We start from the raw sequence: 27,300 nt of genomic DNA on the forward strand, positions 1-27,300 counted from the left end.
TGTCCCTAGAAGCAGGTCCCGGCGAGGTCTAGTCTAGGCATCCGGAGCTACAGGATTGGGCGCGCGCTCCTGGACCCGCCGGCAACCGGGGCAGCCAGGGTCTCCTGCTCTCCGGCACGCTACGAGTTAAGAAGCCTAAGGGGGTGGGGGTGGGGGTTCGGCCTACGCGCCTGATTGGCTGTTGCTCCCCGGGCCCGCAGCCTCCGCGCCTCGGTATTGGTTCGCGGAGGGCCCCGCCCCCTGGCCTGGGCGCCCGAGCAGCGCGCGCCGCCCCCGGCAGCTAGCCGCGCTGTGCGAGCGGAGAGCGCATCGCCTCGCTGAGCAGCCGAAGCCGAAGCCGAAGCCAGAGCCCCAGCGGGAGGCGCAGCCAGAACCGGGTCGTTCTGAGCCCGCGAGCAATGGTGAGTACGCCCGCAGTCCGCCGGGGCTCCGTGCAGCCCCGACGGTCCCAGCAGTAGCGCGGCGATGGCATCCTGGCCGGCTCGCGGGGGGGCTGGGCGTCCCCTGCAGCTGCGGCCGGCGACCCGCTGTACTCAGGCGTGGAGCCGGGGGTCGTTTGGGCTGCGAGTACCTTGTTTCTGGGTTGCTAGTTCTGGCCTTGCGTGGAAGACTTGGGGTGGCGCGTTGGGTTTGGGGGGGCAGTTGGTGAGATAGGTTTGGGATATGTGTAAGTCTCTGAGCTTCGTTTGGCGTGGAGATCTTGGGCAGCCAGGCCGGGTCGATTCAGAGATGTCAGGGTTCGGCTGGCCTGGAGCTCACATCCCGCATAGTTCAAGTGGGTTTGGGGTTCGAGAACGCTCTGTACATCTTGGGAGACTGAATACTTTTCTCTTACTGCTTGCTGATCCTGCTGTGGCGCATGGTGTGAGGTGGCACTGAGAGGACCGGACAGTCTGAGGTTCTGTGAGTTATCTGGTGTTCCCAGCATCTCCCTGTAATGATTCCTCAGAGGAGGGGCCAAGTGCTGACTCCTTTGGGCAAAAGCACCAGAATAAAGGGGATCCTTGAGGGAGGGGATTTCGTTGGGGGCTTAAGCCCTAGGAGTGACATCCATCTAATCCAGTTGCTTTTGAGAGCTTCTGGGAGGTGAGTTGTCTCTGGCCCAGAGCCAAGGCGTCAGGTTGCCTTTCCAGGGCCTGTTATTGCCTCCACCACATGCCAGGTGTGCTTCTCTCCCTGTGGACCTCTGACTGCCTCCTCTAGAGCTGGCTCTTTGGCCTGTGCACTGGATCCAAGGCACTCTGTCTGGCCTGAGATCTGTCTGGGCTCTCTGCAGTTGGTCCCAGAGACTTGCCTGCCTCTATGATGTCACTTCCAAGCCTGAGGGGTTCAGTGAGGAATGAAGGGGTACATAGAGCTGAAAAGGCTGCAGTGACAGCTCCAGGATCAGCCACCCAGCCCCTGCACCCCAGCTCCTGCCCCTGCCCCCCCCATAGGAACATACCCTTAGATACCCCTTTCCTCTGTCCTCTGACTCTCCTCTCTTACCCACTGGCATCTTTCCCACGAGACATCACTTGTCCCTGTAGAGACTGATGACTTAATTTTGCCCCCAAGGTGGCCAGAGATCATCTTGGACCCGACTTACCTTCCCCATTAAGAACCTCCCAGGTCTGTGCTGCTTGGATAGTTTCATGGCTGGGGAATGCATCACCTGTGGACCAGCTCTTGATTTAAAGACTGAGGATGTGAGAGAGCGGTGAAAGAGGGAAAGACTTGGAAGTTACACATCCTCTCTCTGTACCCACCCTGACCTGAGCTGCTCACAAAGAGAGCACTTTTTCCTCCTTACAAAACACCAGAAAGTCTGGTGTGGTGGTGCATGCTGCTGGTCCCAGTGTTTGGGAGACTGAGACAGGCCAATCCTAAGTTCAAGGGCAGCCTGGGCTCAAACTAACTAACCATCCACTCCTCCTTGGTAACATTTTTTTTTTAAATTTAATTTTATTTGTATGAATGCTTGACTTGCATGTGTGTAAGAATAACACATGCATGCCCGGGACATACGGAGGCTGGAAGAGAGTGTTGGAGCTCCAGGAACTGGAGTAACAGTTATGAGCCCCCATGTAGGTGCTTGGAATGACCCCTGAGGGTCCTCTGCAGGAGCAACACCTGCTCTCAGCTGGCTGGGCTATCCCTGACTAACACCTGAAAAGCTTCCCAGCCCACCAGAAAGACTGTAGACTTTGTCCCCAAACAGATTGGGGTTCTAATCCCAGCTCCTTCACGTCCCTGCAGGATCTTTGGTCGGGCTGTATTATAAATAGCCCATCATGCACTCTCATCAATGAGATGGGTGATGGTTCCTGTCTCCTGGGATGGTGTGGGGATCAGGCTGAGATAAACCCAAGTGAGAGTGTTTGGAATACCATTTGCCTTCTTTTGCAACCTTGAGCTCAAATTAGGAAGTTCTGCTAACCCTCCATCCTATTTTCTGGTCTGGAAGAGCTGCTCATATTTATCATGTTTAGGGAGAAGACGGCAGGATCTTGCTCTGTGCTGGACCTTGTACAAGGGAGGAAAAGGGACACAAACCCTGTGTTGACGGGGCTTCTACCCATCCCTGAACATCCTCAGGCCAGCTATCGCATCCTTCAGGGGGGTGGCTGTGTAGTACCCAGCAAGTGTTCCATTTTGGCTGGAGAGATGGGAGAGTCATTAAGCCAATATAATCAGAATAGTAAAACATGTTGGGGGGGGGGAGACCTGTGTGATATTGGATCAGAGGTGTGTGGACACAGAATACTCAGGATAGGGCCAGAATAGGGCTGTTTACCATTCAGGTATGTGGGAGCAGGTGAGAGAGGACAAGGCAGACCTGGGAAATAGCAGGGACAGAGAGCAGAAGCCTTGACTGCCGGGGTTGGGGTGGGGGGAGCCCACTGTAGTCTGCTGACGCACAGTGTTGATGTATCATGAGTGGGTGGGGTGAGGACTGACGCCAGGCCTCCTTGGGTTCCCCTAAAGCTGGTTCCTTTGCCATCATTCCCAAGAGGGGCTGGGATTCAGGGCTACTTCACTCTGAGTCTTAAATCCAGCATCCCACCCCTCCAGCAGAGCCCAGTTGTCCTCTGCCTCCCAGGTTCCTAATGGGGTTCCTTTGCCCTATACAGGCTGTTTCCTGTTGTTGGTGCTGGATCTCCCTGGTACTCCCAGCTCCCCACCCAGTTCCCTAACCTCTTGGCAGAGAATCAGCACGGTTCTTAACGGCCTCCTGTGGAAAGCGCCCCCTCACCCTCAGCCCAAGCTGTGGGATGAGGACTCCCAAGAGGCTTTTTATATCTCTCTACCTCCAGATGTCCTCAAACCACCCAGTGGCAGGCACAGAGATAGGAAGGAGGTGGTCCAGGAGCACAGCGAGGCGGTATGGAGAAGGCATGGGCCTGCTAGGTACTAGGAGGACTAATGAGGCAGAGGGGTTGAAGGGAAGAAGCCTGGACTCCCACACTGTTCTGGTGTATTCCTGTGAACCAGTCCTTCACATTCCACACTGGAGGAGGGCGACTGAGCTTGGACCACTGTTGAATGGAGGAGATCTTCACTGGACAGAGGTTGAGTTGAAGACAAGATCCAGAGCCCAAATTTGAATCCAGATGTCTCATCAGTTTGCTGTGTGACCTCAGGTCAGGCATCCTCCCTCTCTCTGCCTCCTCCCCTCTCATGAGGGGCAGATGTACTCTGCTTTTGAGGATGTCATTGTGAGGGTACTGTCATGGAAACATGCAGAAATTATTAAAAACACAAGGGACAGTGTTATTATTTGAAGATAGGAGGTGTATGGTGGTGACCACCCTGCCCTGGGCAGTGGGCCTGTCCTAGAAACTGGATTACACTGGATTATTCATGTCCCTATACTTGTTCTTGGCCAAGTAGCTGAGCAGTGATGGTTACTCATGTTTCGTTGAATTGCCCCAGTTTTTGGTAAAGAAAGCTGCTGTTGCCTTCTGGGAAGGAATGATTGCAGTTTCTAAGATAGAATTACAGAGACTTCCATCCTCCCGGGAGTGGGGGGCTTGGAGAGCAGGAGACAAGGAGGGGGACCATCAGCTAATTGTTTTTGCATATCTGCTCTGTTCGTCCACTTGCAGTGACTGTGTGCACCTGGCCGCTCATCGTCAGTTCACGCACCCACCAAGTCGGCCTGGGACAGCACAAGGCCCGGGGCTGTGGTCAGTGTGGCTGAGATTGACATGTCTCTGCCACAGTCTGATAGGCAAGCCTATGGGCAGGAAATGACAAGCGCAGTTCCTGTTGCTATGGAGATGTGGGGGGATGGGATGGGGAACCTGTCCTGGGGATCTTAAGAGGCTCCTTGAGACCATGACATTCTTCAGTCCTCAAGATACGGCCTGAAGAATGAATGAGTGGAGTCAGGCTTCATGATGTAAGCTTATAACCCTGACCTTGAAGAAACAGCGGCAAGAGGATTGCCCAAAGTTTGAGACCAGCTGAGGGATGCATAGCAAAACTCAAAACTCAGTCTCCACCACCACAGAAGTGTGAATGGGACCAGGAGGGGCTTCAGACCATGGGGAGCTATGCATGTAAGGTGAGGAAGGCGCTTGCTCATGAGGGGTGCAAAGGATGATGTCTGACAGCCGGCCAGAGCAGCTGCCCCTGGGGAGGGTCATGTGGGGGATCTGCCCTTGATTCTAAGGACAGTAGGGAACCACTCAGGAGTTTAGAGAGAGGGCCCCTGCCCACGCCCACCACCCTCAGTCTCTTACATGTTTTAATCGTCTCTTCAAACCCAGGGACAAGGTTTCTTAGGTCTGGGGTTGTGAAAGTCAATGTCCAGAGCTCACTTTGGAAGCTGAGGACTTGAACTAGGTAGCAAAAGCCTTTGGCCCTTAGCTGCCACTTCATTTAGCCTTCCTGAGAAAGCCCCTGAGGATGGGAACAGGACCACTGGGCAACAGGCAGAGGTACTGGGGGCTTCTGGGGCTGGACGCTGGCCAGGCTGAAAGGCTGGTGGCCTGGTTCCTTTGACAGGATTGCCTTTGCTCACTATCCTCGGGTCCCACTGCTGAGGAATGGCTGAGCTAGGTCTGGAACCCGATCCAGACCTCCCATCTCCCTGGCTTCTGTGACAGTCACTCCCTGCCTGGCACTACCCAGGCCCTCTGACTCCAGGTGTCCTGGGATTTCGGACCACGTGCTCCTGTGTGTAGGTGGCACAGCCTCTGGCCCAGAAGTGGCTTCTCCAAGCCCACCTCTTGGCCTGCTCCTTTGCCTTCTTGGCTGGGATGCGGAGGCGGGTGGAGGCGGGTGGAGGCGGCAGGCAGCCAGGAGGACTCGGGTTACAGTGTAAACACATCATGTCAATATTTACTTCTGCCTGGAGCCAGAGCCTCCCCCTCCCATCTGCTGCCCCTGCAGGTACTCCAGGAGAACCAAGGCCAAGTGCAGAGACCCCAATAAGATACTCTTCCTTCCTAGGCCTCAGTTTCCCCATCTGCAAAATGACATGGCTGGAACAGTCAATGACCATTTTTAGGCACCCCCTGTAGAGCAGTAAGCATAGCGAGCCTAGCTTTGTGTGGGCCTGGTTTGTACCTAGCCTTACCATTTCCCTGTCAGGGGATGGGGGGCATGTTTCATATGACCCTTGAGCTCTGGCCTTGTGCCCTGAGGAGGGGGTCCCACAGCCCCTGTTTTGGATGGTCAGCGAGGAGAGCACACTCAGCAGAGTTGGCACAGGAAGAGACAGGAGAAATGGCTGTGGAAGCCCTTGTTATTCCAAAGAAATGTTTTATGATTCTCTGAATCCAGACGCTGGCTTGCGTCACTTGGGAACTGCGGCCAAGGGTGGGGACTGTGACCTTGAGGCCTCCCGGTGCTCTGAGGTCAGGAGCTGGGCTGGGGGAGCCCTGGGCTTGAGTAGGATCCCCCAGTCAGACGGCGGAGCTCCTGATGAATGGGCTGAGGTCCAAGACTGCAAAGACCACAGTGACGTGTGGTTGGAAGAGGGGTGCAGAGGGTTGAGGCAGCTCATGGAGAGGGAGGAAGGACGCATTTCCTAAGCAGTTATTTTGCAGAAATGAGTCTGTTGAGCATGTGAGTAGTCCAGTCCCCTCTGCCCCAGAAGAGGGACCGCAGTGGCACTGACAGGCTTGAGAGTGAACAGACTGTGAAGGCAGAGCAGGGCAAAACAGGGTCCTGGGGAATTGATTGAGTCTCAGGAGTCAGTCTTGGAGACCAGGAAGCCCAGAATCTAATCTGGTTCTATCACTTAAAAAAATACTTAGTTAATTAATTAAGATACGGTCTTATGTAGCCCAGGCTGGCCTGGATCACTCTGTGTAGCCTAGAAAGTGGGGGCCTTGAACCTCTGTTTCTCCTACCTCTACCTCATGAGTGCTGGGGTTACAGGTACTATCACCCCAGGTTTACACAGTGATGGGGATTGAACCCAGGACCTCATGCATGCTAGGCAGGCACTCTACCCATTGAGCTACGCCTCCATCCCTTTTGGTTGTGTCACTTTTTGCTCTATGCCTTGGTTTCCTCTCTAGTGTGGAACTGTTGAAACTTTTTGGTACAGTAGTTGCAAGAGTTGGAGTTAGAACAGATCCTGTTTCAGGAGTCCTGCTCAGTGCTGGGGAGTCCAGGGGTTCCACAAACCCCAGCTCAGTGTTGGGGGTTTAGGGGCTCCACAAACCCCAGCTCAGTGTTGGGGGTTTAGGGGCTCCACAAACCCCAGCTCAGTGCTGGAGAGTCCAGGGGTTCCACAAAGCCTAGCTCAGTTTTTGGGAGTCCAGGAGTTCCACAAACCCCAGCTCTGTGTTGGGGAGCCAGGGGCTCCACAAACCCCAGCTCAGTGCTGGGGGGTTTAAAGTTCCACAAAGCCCAGCTTAATGCTGGGGAGTCCAGGGGCTCCACAAAGCCCAGCTCAGTGCTGGGGAGTTCAGGGGTTCCACAAAGCCCAGCTCAGTGCTGGGGAGTCCAGGGGTTCCACAAAGCCCAGCTCAGTGCTGGGGAGTCTAGGGGCTCCACAAAGCCCAGCTCAGTGCTGGGGAGACCAGCACTCCACAGAGCTCAGCTGCTGTCACTGTCACTGCCCAACAGTGATCAGATGACACCAGTGACAGAGATCATGGACTCCCATAAACATAGGCAACATCCCCAGGGTACACGCATCCTACCCAGCCTGGTTTTGCCAGGGTGTTCCTCTGTATAACATTTGGACCAAGATGGATGCCCTTCTCCAGCTCCCATAGGCGCATCACAGGCAGGCTGCCCAGATGTGCTAGCTGTCCTTTCTGTCGCCTGGTTTGAACTTTATCAGTGTCAACTCTCACAAGCTCCTCGGGGCCTGGTTCCCATCAGCTTTGGTCACTACTGAGTGCCTCCGAGGGACTTTGCTCCTGGTGCCTGTTCCAGAATCTGCTCTTTGTTAAGCTGAGTTGTGTCATGTTGAGTAGATAAACTTTTAAATGTCTGTGACTGACATTTGGGTTGCTCTCAGTTTGGACCCAATGTGACATTCTTGTTCATGTCCATACGTGTCTGACTTATGTGGCTGCCACACCATCCTCTGACGTAGATGTTCCATTTCAGAGCATACCGTTCCCCTCCCTGTCACCAGCCCAGTGCTTGGCCTAGAACATGCTTCCAGGGCCTGTTTGTTTCGCCCCGGCTCCTCCTTGCTAGCCCTGCCCCTGCCCTTAGGGCCTGGCAGACCCTGAGCTGCATTCTGCCAGCCCTGGATTCCACTGCACCTGGTGTTCCTCAGGTTAGAGAAGGGGTTCTGGCCCTGGAGGGGACCCCTCACCCTCGAGTCTGTCTTGCCACTGATTGGCTATATGACTTAGGCTTGTAGCTTCCCTTCCCCCAGCCTGAGTTTCCCCTCCTCTGCAAAGCATCATGTGGATGGAAGGTCCCCATCACTGGCTTCTGGTGGTCTCCCTATTTGGGGACCACTTGCTCCTGTCAGTAGGGCCTTTCTATCTCCAGGGTTGAACCAAGATTATCTCTTAGCCCTGACTACCCTGTACCTCTACAGGAGGCCCCGGGAGAGCAGATGGCTCTCCTCTCTCGGTCCCCTTCCTGATAGCCTCCTTCTAAGTCTGCCCCACCCCAGCAGGTTTAAAGAGCCAGTCTTGGCATCAGGCCAGGCTGGGTGTGTGATCTTAGCACTCCCAGGCTCTGGCCTTGGGCACTTCACCCCATCTTCACCTACAGGGTCATAAAAGCCAAATGAGGTCCCAACTCATCCAAAGGACAAAAGCTCTGTGGTCATCAAATCCCAGCCTGCAAGGAGCTCAGGTCCAGTGGAGAAAAGTCCCGACACCTGGTGCAGGCCCACCTGCCAGAGACATCATTTCAGAGAGAGGGAAGACGGCACGGCACGGGGAAATGGCTGCGATGTGGTGGCTCTAGTCGGCGGCCAGAGCAGGAAGTTTGGGTAAAGATGTGGAGGAGGACTTTGGGGCAGAAAGACCAGGAGGTGCAGAGAGCCTGTGCAGGGCCAAAGGACTTGGCATGTTAAGGTGGAAGGTGGCTGGCATGGAGGAGCAGAGGCATCAGGGGAAGGTATAGAAGGAGGTAGACAGGAAGGGAGCTAGTCGTGAGAGCCTTATCTGGAGGGGAAGTGAAAAATCGGCATTTCATTCCAAGAGCCATGTCGAGTCCCTGGAGGTCTTCAATGCGGCGACTCCTTTGGGTTTGTTTTCGAAAGGCCCTGGCTGTTATGTGCGAGATGGACTGAAGGGGGCGGGAGCGAGGCAGAGAGGTTGTGTCTAGCAAGAGATGCGCCCAGGCCTAAGGCTGTGGCTGTGCTGTGTCTCCAGAGGCTAGGTTTTAGGTACTTTAGGAATGGAGGGGGTAGAGGATGGTCATGCAAAATGCTTCCAGACCACCGTTCCTGGTAGGAAGGTTCAGTGAGCTAAAGTTGTCATCACCAGCTAGATTGACCCATCTTAAACCTACACTTGAACTCAGCCTCAACATTCTCCCAAGAGACCCAGTTCTCACCACCTGGCTCCCAGAAACCCAGAGGGCCTGAGCCTGCTTTCCCTGTCTTTACATTTCCTGCCTACTGAGAAATGAGGGTGGGAGCAGCCGTGGCTACAGGGACACCCAGGCCTATGTCCTTGGCTATTGCCCCATTCCAGGCATTCCTGTGGCTTTGTGGTTCCTGGGTGGCACTTCTTTTTCCTCGAGTGTCTAGATGGTCAGTGGACTTCTTCCTGAACTTCCAGGAACAGTGGGCAGGGTGGGGGAGACATAATAGGTCAAGAGAGTTCACAGAATTCTCTGGAAATGGGACGTAGGCGTCCTCTACACGTACTTCCTCTTGGGGAGACAAAGATTAGAAAGAAGGCTGGGGAAATGGCTCAGTAGATAAGAATGCTTGCTGCTCAAAGCACTAGGACCTGAATTCAGTCTCTAATACCACGCAAAAAGATGGGTGTGGTCTAACACTCATCTGAAACCCCAGTGCAGTGAGGGACAGAGACAAGAGGCTCACAAGGCTTACTGGCTGCCAGTATAGCTCCAGGTGCAGTGAAAGAGCCTGCCTCAAGGGAACAAGGTGGACCACAATAGAGCAGGACACCGGACGTCTTCCTTTGATCTCCACGCATACACGGGAGCATATACCTACATACATATATGTGTACACTGTCAATATCACACTTACACGCATCAAAAAATAAAAACAAAACAGAACAGGCCCAGAAAGGACAAGAATCTTTCCCAGGCCACACAGCAAGTTCAGTATTGTGTCTTAGAACCCGATCCAGGGTCCTGATACTGTGTTCTTTTTGTTCAGAATGTGGCTCCTAGAGCCAACAGGCATGGGTTCTGGTCTCACCTGTCACTGAGTCCCAGCTGGGTCCTTTGGTGAACGACCATCTGTGAGCCTTGGTTTTCTCTAACATAGGATGGTTAAAACCCTCCGCTGTGAAGCATGGCTGAAGGCAAATGACAGGTTCTCAGGCCTGTAGGCAGTGCACAGGGTCAGTCTTTAGTAATGGGGACTATTACTGTTATGATGGTTCTGACCTAAGTAGTGTGCGCATGTGTGTGTGTGTGTGTGTGTGTGTGTGTGTGTGTGTGTGTGTGTGTCTGCCTGATAGGGTGCCAGGAACTGAACCCCAGTCCTCTGCAAGAGCGCAAGTCATGGCTCCAGCAATCCCACCCACCATGCTTCTTATGCGGGTTCTGGGCTAGAATTCAGGACTTCTTGCTTATAAGGCAAACTTCTTACCCACCCGAGCATCTCCCAAGCCCCTGCCCTCCGTCTTTGAAGAGCTGGAAGTGGCTGTCCTTGTCCCCATGCTGCTCTCCAGGCCTGAGGGGTGCAGGGAGATGGGAGGTGAGAAGATCCTTGTTGGGGCCTGTCTGATTTCGCTTCTCTGTTATAATCGAGAGACCCCTGATGCAGGCCCATAGTTTTCACCATCACCTCAACATACACAGACAGAAAGAAAGAGACAGACAGACAGACACACACACACACATACACAGATAGAAAAACAGAGAAAGAAAGAGACAGACACACACACACACACACACACACACACACACACGCACACACGCACGCACACAGGTACACATACATAGACAAACAAGGCCGCAGTGGCTGGAGCTGTGTCTCAGTGGCAAGCAGGCAGGCACTGAGGGTCATGCCGGAGTGAAAACAGAGTGGCTTGCTGCATCCTTCATTGCACCCTATAGTGGCAGTGTGGCCTAGTAGTCACGAGCAGGGGCCATGCATTGATGGGAGCTTTAACCCCATATCTGCCTCTGATGTGCAAAGGACTCGCTTCAGGTGAGCTTTCCTCTCTGAGACTCATCCTTCCAGTCCCTGAGGTAGCAGCTGCAGCTCCATCCCTAGTGGGATCCGCCTGCCTCTGCCTCCTGAGTGCTGGGATTAAAGGCGTGTGCCACCACCGCTGCCCGGCTTAAATTTTTCTTTAGATTTATTTATTTTATTCTTTGTGTATGAGTGTTTTGCCTGTACAGATGCATGTACACCACATGGGTGCCTGCTGCCTGTGGAAGTCAGGAGAGGGCATCAGATTCCCCTGGAGTTATGGATGGTTGTGAACCACCGAGTAGGTTCTGGGAACCGTACCCACATTCTCTGCAAGAGTAGCAAGTGCTGACCCATCTCTCTAGTCTCAGGACCTGGATTTGAATTTGGGTGTTGTGGTTACAGAGTCCAAGTGTTTTATGTGTGTCAGGTCTGTGTGTGTGGCTGTGTGTGCAGGGCAGAAGACAGTGTGTGGGAATCTGTTTTCTCCTTCTGCCATGTGGACCTTGGGGACTGAACTCAGGTTGTTAGGCTGGGTAGCAAGTGTTTTTACTGGCCGAGCTATCTCGTGGTCTTCTGAGCCCAGGTCTTTAAGCACCTTGTCATCCATTGCTCTTCTGCAGTTTACACCCCACCCTACAGTAATTCTGTCGGGACAGCTATGTGGACTCTGCTTCACCTGCCATGGGAAGAAAGTCCTAGCAGGTCTCCTGAGATTTCCTTTCAGCACAGCTCTGGGATGAGCAGATTCAGACCCCCGGGAAAAGGAATCCAAAAGTTCGAACCCTAGCAAATCCAGGAGCTGCATTGGAGGGAGAAACGGAGATCAGGATAGATGCATTTAAAAGAGGGGGGAGGGGACTTAGAAGGCAGAGAATGGTGGCCCTCTAGCAGAACTAACATCTGCTGAGTGCCAGGCTTGGGGTTCTCCAGGAAGTGAGAGCCCTGTGGGAGCCTAGACAAGCCAGGAGGGAAGTTGTTGGATGGTATTGTGTGGGTGTGTGGGCAACTTTGAAGGACCAGAGGAACAGGTAACTAACTGGCCCAGGGATCTGGTGTTTGAGCTGGCTCCTGAAGTCTACCAGTTAGGTAGAGCCAGGAGTGGCAAAGCCAGAACCTGGACAGCCTGGCTCCAGAGTCTGTGTTCTCACCCACATGGCATGTTCAGCTAGATGTGACTTGTGTCCTGGTCTCCACAGAGCCTCGGGCAACTCACCAGTTGCTTTCTCTTTTACCTTCTGCCTCTGTCCTTCGTAAACTCATGCCCCTCTGCCAGGGAGAGTCTCTGCCTTTGTAGATGCTTAGGACTTGGGCTGTCCCCAGGACACGCTGACTCCATCCCTAGAGTGTCCGTGGCTACAGAAGAGTGTTTCCTGTTCTGGTTTGCAGGGACCCTCTGCCCAGCACCTCCTCTCCTCATAGCAACAAGGTCATTAGCTGCCCTTAGACACAGGGGAGGTGGTTCTGAACTGATGAGCCCAGTGTCCAGTGTCACAGGCCTAAGCAAGAGGAAGAACTGGACCCCTGGCCCTGGACAGGTCCAACTCTGAGGCTTGTGTCATGCTTTTAAGCTCGTAGGAACAACCTGGGATGTGACGGGCCCTACACCTTTCTGGTGGACAGTGTTGTCAGCCTGCACCAGCCCTGCCCCCACCCCACTCCCACCCGCTGGGATTTCGGGACCATGGGAGCAGACTGTATGGGTTTCTCAGGTTCTTAGGTGTGAGAGGGACAAGCAAGGGAGATACTGGCTACTAGGGCATCTTTACTTTCTTTCCAGAGATCCTGACTCATTAGGGTTTGAGTGGGGTTCAGAAGCCTACATTTCCAGCAGACTCCCTGACTCTCACCTTGGAAGGTGACAGGTCTCCCTTGGTCAACTCCACTTGGTTACACAGCTGCTCGTGGCCCAGCGCTGTCCCCGGTGCTCTTTCATCATTTCCGTCATCAGAAGATCACTCATTTGGGGGAAAGGATGCAAAGAATTTAGGGAATCCTGAGAAGGTTTCTGACAGTCGTGAAGACCTGGGGAATCTTCAGTCAGCTGGGGAAATGGTGGCTCAGAGAGTTTGGGCAATTTTCCCAAAGCCAGCTAGAGTGCTGTAATACTTAATCCTGACTGTCAGATTAATGAGATGCAGAATCATCTAGCCGGCAAAACTCAGCATGTCGTTCAGGCTTTCTACATTGGGTTAATTGAGGTGAGAAGAGCTAACCTGAATGTGGACAGTGCCATCCCATGGCCTGGAGGTCCCAGAATGAATTAAAAAGAGAAAGCAAGCTGAACAAGTCTTCCTGACCCCTGGATGCAGTGTGACTAGCTGCCACTTGCCCTGACTCTTGCCTTCCTGCTGGGTGTGTGTGTGCACATATTTGAAGATCCCACAGAAGCCAGAGATGTTGATTCACCCTGGAGCTGGAGTTCTAGGTGGTTGTCAGCTGCCTGACATGAGTGCTGGGAACTGAACTCGGGTCCTTACAATAGCAGTGCATATTCTTAACCACTGAGCCATCTGCGCTCCTGTATCTTGCCTTAAACTATAAGCCCCCTTAAGTTGCTTTTTGTCTGGCATTTGATTGCATCATCAAGAAATGTACCTAATTCAGTGGCTGAGCTGAGAGTAAACCTGTTTCCCTGAGCTGCCAAGGCTACCCAGCTCCCTATTGCCTCCTGCACAGAGTCTGGAAGATACAGACTCCACTCTGCCAACCACGGCTATAGTGGAATATAGGGTGACTGGTGACAGTGAAGGACCAGCTAGATTGCTACCTGACAGTGTGAGTTGTGTCCTGGGGATACACATTGTGGAAGGAGAAAAATGACCCCCACAAGTTGTGGTCCGACCTCCACACATACACACAAGCACATCCACAGAAATAGGTAAATAACAGTGATGGTGCCTGCCAATATGTGCTAACCACGTGTGGGCTGTCTAGTAAAGAGCAGCGTGTACTGTAAGCATAGTGCCTGAGGAGCCATCCTATCCCCAGGCAGAAAGGTTGTTCCCTGATGGGAGACACCTGTTTGGAGAAGTTCGATGAGTGAGTTCAAAGTTAACAAGAGATGGCTCACGTAGGCTCTTGGCCAAAAGAATATTTGCATGTGTAAAAGCCCTGAGGTAAGTGACCTATATAGTGTTGTTCCATGGAGCTGGAGTCAATAGTAAGGGTGAGAGTGACCTAAGGTGAGGCCAAGAGGCGGCCATGGGTTGGGCCCTGTAAAGCCATATACGCCAGGTGAGAGCTTTGAACTTAACCCCCAGAGCAATGAACACAGAGCCGTAAGGCTGTGTATACATTCAAGTCAAACTTGATTTCTTCAATACCAAAGGTCATATTTAAGCCCTGAGAGCAAAAATTGGCAGAGCAGAGGCTTCCTTTGAATTGGCAGGATCGCCAGCTGGGCATTGACAAGATCTCTCTTGCCTTCTGTCCTGCTCATTCTGGCCCTTGGGCAGAGGTGGCTTGGGGGAGGGGTCATGCCTGGGATTGGCAAGGTGGTGGAGGGGACAGACAAGGAGGAATGGAGTTGACAGGGTATAGCATTGCAATTGACAGAGGCAGGCAGGGTGAGATCCAGCCCGTTGCTTTGACGGGTTGTGTGAGTGGCTGGTGTCCCAGCCACAGAGCCCAGATGCTGGGTGGAAGACAGACAGACCCCCTGCCCGGGCCTTCCAGCCAAACCCTGACTGGGATCCACACTGCTGGCAGCTGCTTTTCTGGAGTCCTCTTTCAGGCCTCTGGTGGCTCCCCGCCACTCCCCCTCCCCATCCCTGCAGCGCCTGGGACTTCAAGGCAGGGAATGCGGTGAAGACAGAGGTTTCGGCTTTGAAGCAGCCAGTGGGGGAGGGGCAGCACTCTGACCTCCAGATTCTTTCCCTGTGACCTCTCTGACCCTGGAGAGACCCAGGCCCTTGGGACCTGGGAGGTCCATAAGAAGTGGGAATGGCCACTAGCTCCACGGTGTGCAAATAGCCCTTCCCTGGGGGATGGGAAGGGGGTCCCAGGGGTCTGCCATGATGCCTCTGCCACAGAAAGGAGCTGCATGGCCGAAGTCTGGGCCTATGGTGTCTCCTCAGAAGCTAAGGCAGTCCCTCATCTGACTCTCCAGAGTGGGAAGACCCTGGCAGCCACTTCTCTGTTCCCACCTTCTTTCCTGGTTGGCTCTCTTTGGCCACTGTTATCTCTGAGGGCATAGTTACCAGAATGTTCAACTGGGAAGCTGCCTCCACCTCCTTCCTTTGGGGCATTCACTCCTTCCTGGGAGCCACAGTTGGGAATCCCCTGCTTCGGCTCTCTCTGGGGTTCCCCCTTCCTTGTCACCAGGCCCTGAGGCTGTTGTCCCCCTTCCTTGTCACCAGGCCCTGAGGCTGCTGTCCCTCTGCCACTGGTCACCAGGCCCTGAGGCTGCTGTCCCCCTTCCTTGTCACCAGGCCCTGAGGCTGCTGTCCCCCTTCCTTGTCACCAGGCCCTGAGGCTGCTGTCCCCCTTCCTTGTCACCAGGCCCTGAAGCTGCTGTCCCTCTGCCGCTGGGATTGTCCGGGTCCCTGGTCCCAGTCTCCATGCTCTGGGAACCAGCTTCCCTACTTGCTTAGAGACCAGGACCCCTCACCTCCCTTCCCTCAACCTCCCAGGGTCCTGCATTCTGACATCTGCCTAATGCTTAGTAGGTGCTCAGAACATGTAACTCCCAGTCTGTCTTCCGCTCCTCTCCCCCACGACTCCCCAGTCTCCCCCACGTGAGTATTTCTGCTCAGGAAGCTAGTGTTGGCTGAGGACATGGGGTGGAAGAACATGAGGCAGGCTGAGGAGCAGGAGGATCGCAGAGGCTGCAGCTTAGTGCCCTCTAGCTTCAGGTCTCCATACCTGTGGGCCAGTGGGGAGGCTCCATTATGGGAATCATTGCATCAGGGCAAAGGATATCAAGTTTGCAAAGAGGGTGGATAGTGACAGACCCCTGATGGCTCCTGAAGCCAGGGTGCCCTTAAACCTCCCCTGGCACCTGAGGACAGCAGCCAGGACCCTTAATGCCAGTTATTCTTACTGTACCCCCCGCCTTGTTCCCAGTTTGCTCCAGGGAGCAGAGATAGAACCGTGATTTATTGAGAATTAACGCTGAGCCAAGCCCCGAGCTAAGTGGCAAATACATTGGCTTGTTTCAAACACAGCCCAAAAGAGATAGGTCCTGCCCTGTCCCATCCCCCCCCCCCCAAATAAAAAAGGTCTTGCTATAATGCTTGAGATGGTCCTGAACTCCTGGGCTCCAGTAATCCTGCCCCAGCCTCCTGAGTAACTGGGACTCTCTGGCTTGTGTTCTGTTTTTACAAGGGGAAACTGAGGGAACATGCCCAAGTCCCAAGGCCAAGAGGTGTCAGGGTTCTCAATGAGTGCTTTGACAACCCTGAGGAGCATCCATCTTCCAGGTCACTGGTGTTTTGCTTGGGTCAGGAAGGCCACTGCTGGGAGGTCAGTGGGAGGAGGAGAAGGCTGCTGGGAGGTCAGTGGGAGGAGGAGAAGGCTGCTGGGAGCTGTGGAGGAGTGCAGGCGGGTGTAAGCCAGTTCAGAGCTGAAGGAGGAGGTAGCCCAGACCTGTGCTAGGGCATCCTGGTGACAGGAACATCCCAGAGGACACAGTGTATGCCCTGGCTCCATACTTGCATTCAGGAAGGGGCGAAGGGAGGGAAGGAGCCCCTGGCAGGGCTGTGCCATGTGCAGATGGACGATCCTGGGGCTAACTCATACTCACATGGTCACCAGGGAGATAGGGCTAAGGGTTCAGTGTTAGCTAATGAAAAATGCATAGAATTGCCTCTGGCAGTCTATCACTTTCCCCCCCCCAAGATTTATTTGTTTTATTATTTTGTGTGATTGTTTTGCCTACATACATATTTATGTATACCATGTGTGCCTGGTGCCCACGGAGGTCAGAAAAGGACATCAGCTCCCCTGGGACTAGAGTTACAGATGGTTGTGAGCAGCCATGTGGGTGTGGGAATTGAACCCAGGTCCATGCAAGAGCAACCAGTGCTCTTAACCACTGAACCAATTCTACAGCTCCCTGTCTACTGCTTTTTAAAGGACTTTAAAAATTATTTTATTTGGGGCTAGAGAGATGGCTCAGCGGTTAAAAGTACTGACTGCTCTTCCAGAGGATCTGGGTTCAATTCCCAGTGCCCACATGGCAGCTCACAACTGTCTGTAACTCCAGTTCCAGGGGATCTGGCACCCTCACACAAAATGCAGGCAAAACACCAATGAGAATAATAATAATAATAATAACAACAACAATAATAATAATGTTTTTAAAACTTTGAAACAATGTTTTATTTATGATTTGTGTGTGCGATGGCAAGGGCACATGTGTGGAGGTCAGGTGACCACTTTGTGGAATCAGTTCTCTTCGTCCATCTTTACATGGGTTCCGGGGATTGAACTCAGGTCATCAGGCTTGCAAAGCAAGCGTCTTTACCCACTGAGCCATTAGCTGCCCATAATGTGCAGTTTTAGAAAGAAAGCAGGATCCCAAACACAGCACACTTGCACATCTCTCCTGAGATCTTGGGCCCTCCACCAAGGGGCTGCAAACCAAGGCGGGCTCTTCTCTCTTGGTGCCTCATGTCTGTCATGCAGTCTGTGAGTCAGCCACAGAACTCACTCAGGAAAGTCCTGAGGAATTTTTTTCTCAGTCAGTTCTAATTGAGCAGTGTGGGCAACACCCAGTGACACATTTGGGATTGGGTAAGGAGAGGCGAGGCAGCACCCTCTCTCTGCTTTTCTGTCTTTTGCTTCCCTCTGTCTTTCCAGGGTCCAGAGCCGTCTCAGCCCCGGCTGGGTGGAAGGTGGATTTAGTGACCCGGAGGCTCCCAGCCTGACTTGCTCTGCCTCAGCCCTCCAAGGAAAATGAGTCATTTTTCTAGCGAGGAGACAGTTTCCCTTTATGTGGGAGGAGGGAGGGGAAAGGGGAGGGTAGGGACAGTCCCCCTTTGGTCCCCTTCAACTCAGTTCTCAGCTCCTGAGGAGCAGACACTTCAGCCACATACCAGAGGACACTGGGGCCGCTGTTGTGTGGAGGAGCCAGAACTGTTTACAGCAGTGGCCGCCAGCTCTGAGAGCACCGGGTCACCTCTCCAGAACTGGGTTGGGTTGAGTAGATAGAGGGTTCCTCTTGGTCCCCCATGGATGGTGTCTGCCTTGTGGCCTGGCTGTGACGGTTTAGATCCTTCCCCTTTCTTCTGCCCACCTAAGGATTTAGGATGTGTCATATAGATCCTCTTAATCGCGAGTGAGCTCAGAAGGTCCACAGTGGGCATAGAGTGTCCCTGAGCCTGCCCTCCTGACCATTCCTCCTCTTCAGTCCTCCTGGGCCTTCCGTACCCCCCTTACCAGCTAGTTGACCATAGTCGTTATGGGGCTTTAGAAAGCTGGGTTTAGTGAAGGAGAGAAGCAATGGATGGCAGGACTGGCAAGGATGGTCATCCCAGCTTCCCTTGTGGCAAACTCCGAGCCTGGGTACAGTCCGGTGCCCGTCCACTATCCCAGACACTTCCTAGATAACCTGAACTACGCCTTTTTATTCGAGACTCCCTTTTCTTGTCTGTAAGGCAGGAGAACTTAGCAACAGTCACAGCTGTGAAAACATCTGCACAGCAGCTATTTCCTTCGAGGCTATACTCAGAGATCATCTCAGAGAGGCTCTCTCTGGGCATGGATTCAAACTTGGCCCTCACCTCCCAGTCTCTGTCCCTTTTGTGGTGTGTGTGTGTGGGGGGGGGGGGGGTTGTGTGACTGAGAACTAAACCCAGGCCCTCATGCATGCCTTATAATTACTCTACCACTGAGCTCCAGCCCCAGCCCTCTTTTTTTTTTTTTTTTTTCCCTTATTTTCCGGAGCTGAGGACCGAACCCAGGGCCTTGTGCTTAGGCAAGCGCTCTACCACTGAGCTAAATCCCCAGCATGCGCGCGCGCGCGCGCGCACGCGCACACACACACACACACACACACACACACACACACACACACACACAGAGCACTCATTTACTTTGGATTCTGAGCCAGGGTCTCACGAAGTTGCCTGGGCTGGCTGGCCTTGAACTCAGTCTGTAGTTCAGTTCAAGCAGTCTTCCCACTCCTTCCTCCTTCCTGCCTTCATCTCTGAGGAGCTGGGATTTGAGTTCCTGCCACTGGGTTCCTGCCCGGCGCCCTCTGCTGTTCAGCTGTTTGTGGCATTCTCCACAACAAGGTTGCATTTTTATCTCACTCCTCCTGCCCCTCCTCCTAGCTGGACGGTCCATGAAGGCAAGGACTGTTTTTGCCTCGTCCCCTGCTGAACCCACCCAGCACAGTGCTAGCATTATAATTGGCATGCAGGTATTTGCAAAAGCAGTAATGAGGGGACGGCTCAGCAGGATGGCTCAGCAGGACGACCTGAGTTCCATCCCCGGAACCCGCTGTGGAAGGAGAGACCCTGACTCTTGCAAACTTTCCTGTAGCCTCCAAATCCACACCCTGGTACATGTGCAGGCACACACAGTAATTAAATAAATAAGTGTAAAAGAAAGAAATGATCATTGGAGGCAGGGGCTGGAGTGGCTGAGAACACCTGTTGCTCTTGCAGAAGACTGGAGTTCACTTCCCAGAAGCCACATGGTAGCTCACGGCCACCTATGATTCCATCCCAGGGGATCTGATGCCCTCTGGTCTCTGAGGGCAGCATCTGTGTAAAGAAAATGAAAAAGCCATCTTTAGGGGATTGGAGAGACGTCTCGGGGGTTTAGAGCACGTGTTGCTCTTGCAAAGGACCTGTGTTGGATTCCCAGCACCCACATGGTGGCTCACAACCATCCGTGACTCCAGTTCCAGGGAATCCAGTGACCTCTTCTGACCTCTGTGGACACCAGACACATATATATATGGTACACACACATCCATAAAGGAAAACATTCGTAAAGTAAATACAATTTTTTAATTAGAAAAATTAAACCTTTGGTCTATATGTGGTGGTTGCTGCCTTCAACCCCAGCACTTGTTTGGCAGAGGCAGGCGGATCTGTGGGAATTTGAGGTTAGCCTGGTCTACATAGAGAGTTCCAGAACAGCCAAAGCTACATAGAGAGACCTTGTCTGAAAAAATAACAACAACAACAACAACAACAACAATAAAATCTTTAAAGAAAAGGAACAGTTGAGGGAAATGGATATGTAAGTGAGTGAATGGCTGGCTGGCTGGATGTAAGCAGCCAGCAGTGTCCAGCCTGGCTAAAGCTCAAGTACATTTTGGTCCCTCGCCCGCTTGGCCCCTTGAGGTTTCATGCTAGGTTTTTGTATTTGTGCTTTCACAGTAGGGCATGAGATTGCCCTGGGGCACAGAGTAAGCACTTTTATGGTAAAGTCAGAAAGTACTGTTGGGAGTGGAATGTGGAGTCGGCATACTTTTCAGACAGAAAGGAGACTCAGCCCAGGCTCTGGTGTGTCCCCCAGCCCACCAGGCACAGGTCATACCTCTGTCCCCAGGGCACCTTGGGAAAGCACAGGAAGCCTTGTCTTTGGAAATGAGCCCAACTCCAGACCCCAGCTAGGGGTTATCGGCGTGGGATCTGAGGTGTCAATGGACATCCCTTTTCCCCCATCTGTGGCCTGATTCTGTCAGCTCTGTCTCACTTTCTCTGCACTCATTTTGCATCTGTCTCCCTCCATAGCTTTGGCCAGGCCACATGCTCACCTGGATGAAGGTGGAGCTTCCACCTGTGCCCTCCTGCTTTTCCTCCTCCTCAGATTCCTGCTGTGTCTCTGACACTTACATCTAGACAGGTCACAGTTCTGCCTCAAACCCTCCATAGCTGCCTGTTACTCCATGAAGAGGCTCAGCATTCCCCACAGACGCTGGTGTGCTTTTGCCAGCCAGCCTTTGCCTGTGTGCCTTTCCCACTCAGCCAGACAGGAAGTCCTGGAACACAGCTTCCGCTTCCTCCCCGCTCCACACCTTTTTCTAGACCATGCCTTTTCCACTTCCTGCCCTGGAACCCTGAATTCCATGAATGTGGGGATCCGACCTCACATGCTTGCTCCTGTCCCTGCAGGACCTTGGATAGGGCCTGGAGCATAGTGGGCACTCCACCAATAACTACTGGTTAACAATGAAACACAAGGGCAAGGGTGAGCTTTAGCCGACTGTCAGAGGAAGTATAAAGTTGCCCCAGCCTGGGAGCTTAGAGAAGGCTCCCTGCAGAGGAGGTGCTCTGTGATCAGAGGAGAAGGCGTGTTGACATGATGGGAAGGGAAGCCTTATGGGGTCAGAAAATAGTGTGAGCAAAGGCCCTGTGGTTTAAGGGAATGTGAAAAGCATGCATAAATAAATAGATACATAAATGGGAGAAAAGAAAAACAAGGAAAAAAAACCAGTAACTAGGACACAGGGTCATGAGGGTGGGGGCCTCTTGTGCAATGAGGCTGAGCAGGGTGACAGAGCCTGAGATCCTTGTAGGCTGTAGACCTTATTGGGAGTTTTGCCTTTATTCTAAGAGCGATAGAAGACCACCAAATAGGGTTTGAAGCAGGCTGTATGTAGCTCAGTTGGTAGAGTACTTGCTGAGTAAAGGCCTCAGTTCCATCCCCAGCATGAAAAAAAGCCAAAAAAAAAAAAAAGGAAGGAAGAAGGAAGGAAGGAAAGAAAGAAAGAAAAAAGAAAGAAAATGGAGTGGTGTAGATGGGAGAAGGGAAGGAAAGGGAGAGAGGGGAAGAATAGTGATCCTTTCTCGTTGTGTGGCCTTGGACACCCAGGACTGAAGTCTTGGCTTCTATGTACCTATCTGAAAATGCAGCCAGATCCCAGGGACACTGTAGGGAACATAAAGCAAAAGATGTCATTCCCTGGGGCTGCACGCGTGGATGCCTGATAAATTCCTCTCTTCCTGTTCTCCTTTCTGACCTTACCTATGGCCCCGAGGTGCTAAGGCTCATTAACAAACCCCTATTCCAGGCTAGCCCATCCTTATTCTCTCATCTCAGGGACCTAGGTTTCATTCCTCCTGGCCACCACTGACCTTTGCCCTAGGAGGTAAGGTATTGCTCTCTGACTACCCTGCTCCTTCTGATCTGAGCCCACCCACTGTGTCCTCTGATCGGTGATGCGCTAACATCCCTATGGCCTGCCCTTTTCAGTCCCACCTGGACCAATGGGTTACAAGAGAGCAGCCCCTTGGCCTGGCTGCATCGTTGCTTCCTCTCAAAGCAGCATGTGGCTTGCTCTGGGTAAACTATGTTGCCCTGTCCCCAAGCACCTGTGTCCATATCCCATGGCTGTGACATTGTTTAAGCCACTAGCTATCATGTAAGGCACAAACCAGTCTTCCCTTTCTGCAGATGAGGAGTGAGCCTGGAGAGACTCCCTTCTTCTGTTGGAGATAAAGCACACGGAGAGGGTCCTCTGAGGTTACCCACTGTTTCTTTGCTTGTTTGTTTTTGAAGCAGGGTCTCATGTTGTAACTCAGGCTGGCCTCAAACTTGCTATATAGCCCAGGATAATTATTCCATATCCTTGCTACCTCCACCTTTCAAGTTATGGGATTATTGGCATGTGCCACCATGGCTTCACGTCTGTGTTTTTCTAGCCTGCCCACCTGGGTAGCTCTTTAGTTCAACTCCTGACAGAGGGGGCCCCAAATGACACCACTTTCTGCTATTTCATTGGTCCTGGACCAACTGGAGCCTGCCATCTTTGTCAAAAGTCCTGGGGATTGGCCACAAGGATGGGCCTGTGGAAGGGCCCTGGTACAGCCCTAGTTTGTGCCCTCACCTGCTGTGTGTACTGGCTAGGTGAGAGAGGTTGACCGGCCACTTACCTCAGGGACATCTTTTGGTATTTCTGTGGACATTGTGCAGCCAGGATGGACACTTTGGCTTCAGCTTGCAAAGGACCATCAAATCCTCCTTGCGGGGGGTCCATGTCACACAGAGAGAAGTCTCTGTCAGGAGATAGATATTTTCGGGGGGGGGGGGTTGTCACAGGGCCGTGCACACTGTTAGTTTGGAGCATGCCCTGAGTTGTAGGAGTGGGGCATATCCATGTACAACTCTCCTGTACACAGCATGGAAAGCTACCCTGAGACTTCTCTCCAAGAAGTTTCCTCCTGTTTCCTTTCTGTTTCCTCCTGTGTAAGAAGGGGCAATGTGAGAGGATCTAGAATTACTTAGGAGGTAGGTATGTCTGTGAGAGAGTTCCTGGACTGGGTTAATTGAGATGGGAAGACCCACCCTGAATGTGGGTGGCACTATCCCCTGGACTGGTGTCCCAAACTGAATATAAAGGAGAAAGAGAGCTGGGCACCAGGACTTGTCTCTCTCTGCTTTCTACCTGTGGATGTGAGGTCTGGTCACCCACATTTCTGTGACCATGCTTTCCCCACCATGATAAGTGGTGCCCTCACACTGGAGAGACTGCACCCTCAAACTGTGACCCAGAATAAACCTTCCTCCTTACTTTGCTTTTTTCCGATGTTTAGTCACGGTGATGTGAAAAGTAACTGACACAGGGCGTTAACCCTGACCTTAGATATTGACCCAGCTGCTTGGTAGTCACAGGAGCCACACACAGTCAAGGGTCTTCAGAGAGAGAAGGTAGCCAGAGACATGAGTGTCATTAGGACCTTCCAAGTAGCATGGTTTTAGAGAACACTGCTGGCCCATCCGTGTTTCAATGTCTCTTTTCTCAAATGGAATTCTGCAACGGGACTGTTGGAAAATGGAGTCAGCTAATGATTGGCACAGCAGACCCATGCCTGACCCGGCATGCAGGCTCTACTCCTCAGGAAGGTGCTGTCTACCTATGGTCAGGCCTAGCTCCCAGCAGATTCAGGGTCTGTCTGAGGGTCCCTCCTCCCAGTGGGGAGACCCCTTGTATGTGCTTTACAGATTCTTTTTGAGCCCATAGTGTGTGTCCCGCCCGCCACCTGGCCTTCCCTGAAGGCCTTATCATTTGTGTAAGGTGTCTATGTCCTTCCTTGTCCTTTCCCTCCTCAGAGACACCTAAGCCTGTTGGGTAAGCTGTGTGAGTCACTGTCCTGTCCACTCAGTGACTGTGAACCCTAAGCAAGTGACTGGACCCTCATTTCTTCCTCTGTGAAAGGGGCTAATAACACCTGCGGCCTTGGGTGCCCGTAAGGGTCATGGGTTTGTATCAGTGAGGTACTTGGATGAGGAAGTCCCTCTTCCTCTTTCCATACCAAGAGGCCTCTCAGTGACAGGCCTCCGGCAGTGGGCAAGGGTGGCCTGACAGCTGAGCCCTGGGCCTCAGGAAGTGCCCCGTTGCCCAGATGTCTTTGCAGTGGTTCTCAACCTTCCTAATGCCATGACCCTTTAATATAGTTCCTCTCATGCTGTGGTGACATGCCCCCCACAACAATAAAATGATTTTTGTTGCTACTTTGTAATTTTGCTCCTGTTATGAATCGTAATGTAAATATCTGTTTTCTAACATTCTTGGGTGACCTCTGGGAAAGGGTCGTTTGACCCACAGAGGGGTCATGACCCACATGTTGAGAACCACTGGCTTAGAAGCAGCAGGGCCCCTATCTAGCTTCCCAGAATGAAGAGAGGGATGGAGAGGGAAGCCCAGAAACAAGTCTCTATAGGACCATGATGTGGTGGGGCTGTGTGACCCCAGTTAAGTGACTTGGCCCCTCTGAGACATGCTTCCTTTCTACAAATGTGGGGCAGTGATGTAGCTCCTGAGGTCGCTGTGAGTAGCTGGTGAGCTAATGGAAGGAAAGCGCTTGGCACAGTCTAGCTGGGAGGTTTTTTTTTTTTTTCTTTTCTTTGTACTGGGATGTGTTCTCAGTGTCTCATTGACTTCTTGGCCATACTCTACCCAGGAAACAATAATACATTTTGTCCACTCTTATCTTTCTGGCTCCTTCCTTGGGCCGGGAACTGTTTGGAGTGCTTTGGCCACATAACGTCACTTCACGGTCATCATATTCTGGGGCTGGCGCTATTGTTACCCCCGTTGTATAAATGTGGAAGTAGAACCTTCCAGCACTTGTTGTAGCAGAGCTCAGCTCTCTCCCTCTATCCTTATCTGAAGTGATCATAGACCTGGTCAGGATGTCTTGCAGGTACCAGTGGGACACAGCAAACATCCATAGGCAGTGTCTGCCTGGGCAAAGGGTAACACAAAATGAGGCCAACCCAGAGGTGAGCACTGTGTGTGTGGGAAGCTCTCAGCAGGCACCGTGGGACCTCATGTGTTTATACAGCCTGTCCTGGACAGGCAGGGGGCCCTGACCATCTAGTATAAACATCCGGACACTTGTTAGCTCAGTGGAGGACAGAGACAAACCAGGGGCCAGCTGCTAGTGCCTTCCTGCACCTCACTTGTGCTGGGGTGTCCTGGTGGATGGATGAGGAGGTGCCATGGAGCTGACATTTATTGTACACTTTGTATGTGCCAAGCCATTTGCAGACGGTGTCTTAGTACACTGTGTGGTCTGGTTTATTATTTTTACTTAGCTAATGTAGAAACTGAATCATAGGAGTTGTACAAACCTAATTCCATTGAAAACCACAAAGTTCGGTTTTCCGGATGGGTGTCTTGATCTATTTTTTGTTGCTATAACAAAATAACCAAGACTTGGTCATTTTTAAAGAGTAGAGGTTTAGTTGTCCTGGAGGCTGGAAAGCTCAAGAACACAGTGCTTGTATCTGTGAGGACCTTCCTGCCATTTCATACATGACCCAAGGCATTGTATCCAACAGGGTGAGAACATGGCATTTTGGGTCTCTCTGTGTAGGCCAGGCTGGAAACCAGGCTGGCCTCGAAATCACAGAGATCCACCTGCCTCTGCCTCCCAGGGATTCAAGGTGTGTGCCACCACGCCCACCCCTGTCTTCCTCTTCTTATGAAGCCACCATGAACTCCCCACCCTCCCAGCCACATCCAGTCTCAGTGACCTCCCAAAGACCACACATCCTCTTACACTAAGGTGTGTCTGGAGTGTAAGTCTCTAACACACAAACTTTGGGGAACACATTTAAACCACAGCAGAGGATGGGTATGTGGAAGTGGACTTGGACAGTATTCCTGAACCCACGTCAGTGGTGGTGTTTCCCAGGCAAACTTAGTTCTAGCCCTTATTCCCCATCAGGCTCCACCTCAGAGATACCTCCACCTACCTACCTACTCTCATTCTTGCTATAGACTCATTCCTGGGTCTACTCTCCCTCCCCAACCCCAAAAAGGTGAAATTTGTTTTGATCATTTATTTAGGTACTGGGCTGAAGCCAGGGCCTTGTGTGAACCAGACGAGTGAGTGTTCCGTCACAGAACTTCCCCAAGCCTTCTCCATCCCATGGCGAGGGACAGGCCCAGCCAGGATGACTGTCAGATGCAGTGGTCTCTCTGTATGGCCTCTTTGTCCCCACCGGGAAAAAGATCTCACCAACTCTGGCAGCCTAGGCCCATGGACTGGGTCTCAGACAGGCTTACTAATTTAATGTCCTCAAAACTAGGGTTTCAGCCATAATCCTAACCATTGGGTCTGAAGGGAGACGGGAGTGAGTTTGAGGTTGTATTGGGCTACAGTGTGCGACCCTGTCTCAAAAGAAGAAGAAAAAAAGAGGAGTGGGCGGACTTTCAATACCGTCCCATCCCTCATACGGAGGGAGGCACTGGAGCTTGGAGGGGAAGTCTGCCCCCAGAGACTCACAGAGAATAGTTCAGGTGAAGTTCTGGTCCCCAAGAAGGAACCTTAGGCCAAGTTGCCCTGTGTTGATGGCATGGTCAGGAAAGGACAGAGTTGTAGACCATAGACACCCCCCCCCCCCCCCGTTGTCATGACCCAAACCCTATGTCACAAACCATACTACTCAGCTGCCATGGAGAGCCTACCCCTAGTAATGCTCTAGAGGGCTTAGGAACTTGGATAAAGCCTGTCACGTGTTCCACAGAATAGTTCCTCTAGTGGTTCAGGCACTGAGCATCTCCATGAGGGCCTTCTGCTCCCTACTTCCCAGACCCGAGGCTTAAACTACTCCCTGCATTTCCCCTAGCTACAGTCACATTTGAACCAACAGTATCCATAGATAGCACCTGGACCTGTCCTCTGATGCCTTCAAGGAAACACCTCAAGCTGAGGTGTCACTGACTCCAATTTGGTTGGAGAATGTTCAGGTCCCATCCAAGTCTGTCTCTGAGCCAGATGGACACATGCACTGTACAGTTGACTAGCCCTGCTATAGCCAGGGACTTGTAAATGTCACCAGGAGGGTTGATTTGGGTCCAGGCTAGCTACAACTCCACAACGGGATACGGGCTCAGGAGGGCCAGGGTAGGGAGTACGTCTGTTGAAGGGAAGGGTCTGTGTGACATGGACCCTCCTTCCCAGGCAAGAAACACAAGTTTGAGATGCCATAGGGAGGTTGGAGAAGTCCAGCCAGTGCAGACCCATGATGGAGAGGCCAAGACTGCCCAATACCCTAAGGCCTGGCATGCTACCAGCTGAGCATCATTATAGGCTGGGACTGGCCTGGTGACAAGTGGGCCCTTT

The 27,300-nt window shown here is 52.5% G+C and overlaps 1 protein-coding gene across 1 annotated transcript in view; it reads left to right on the plus strand.

The window, feature by feature from the left end:
• Nucleotides 1-261: 261 nt before the first annotated feature.
• Nucleotides 262-27,300, plus strand: part of Ece1 (endothelin converting enzyme 1) — a 101,665-nt gene continuing 74,626 nt past the window's right edge. The window contains exon 1 of the mRNA XM_036178521.1: nt 262-401. Coding sequence (XP_036034414.1) covers nt 399-401 — 3 coding nt within the window. The 5' untranslated portion in view covers nt 262-398. The remainder of the gene's footprint in view (nt 402-27,300) is intronic.

Source organism: Onychomys torridus, chromosome 2, assembly GCF_903995425.1.
Source record: "Onychomys torridus chromosome 2, mOncTor1.1, whole genome shotgun sequence".
Lineage (NCBI taxonomy): Eukaryota > Metazoa > Chordata > Mammalia > Rodentia > Cricetidae > Onychomys > Onychomys torridus.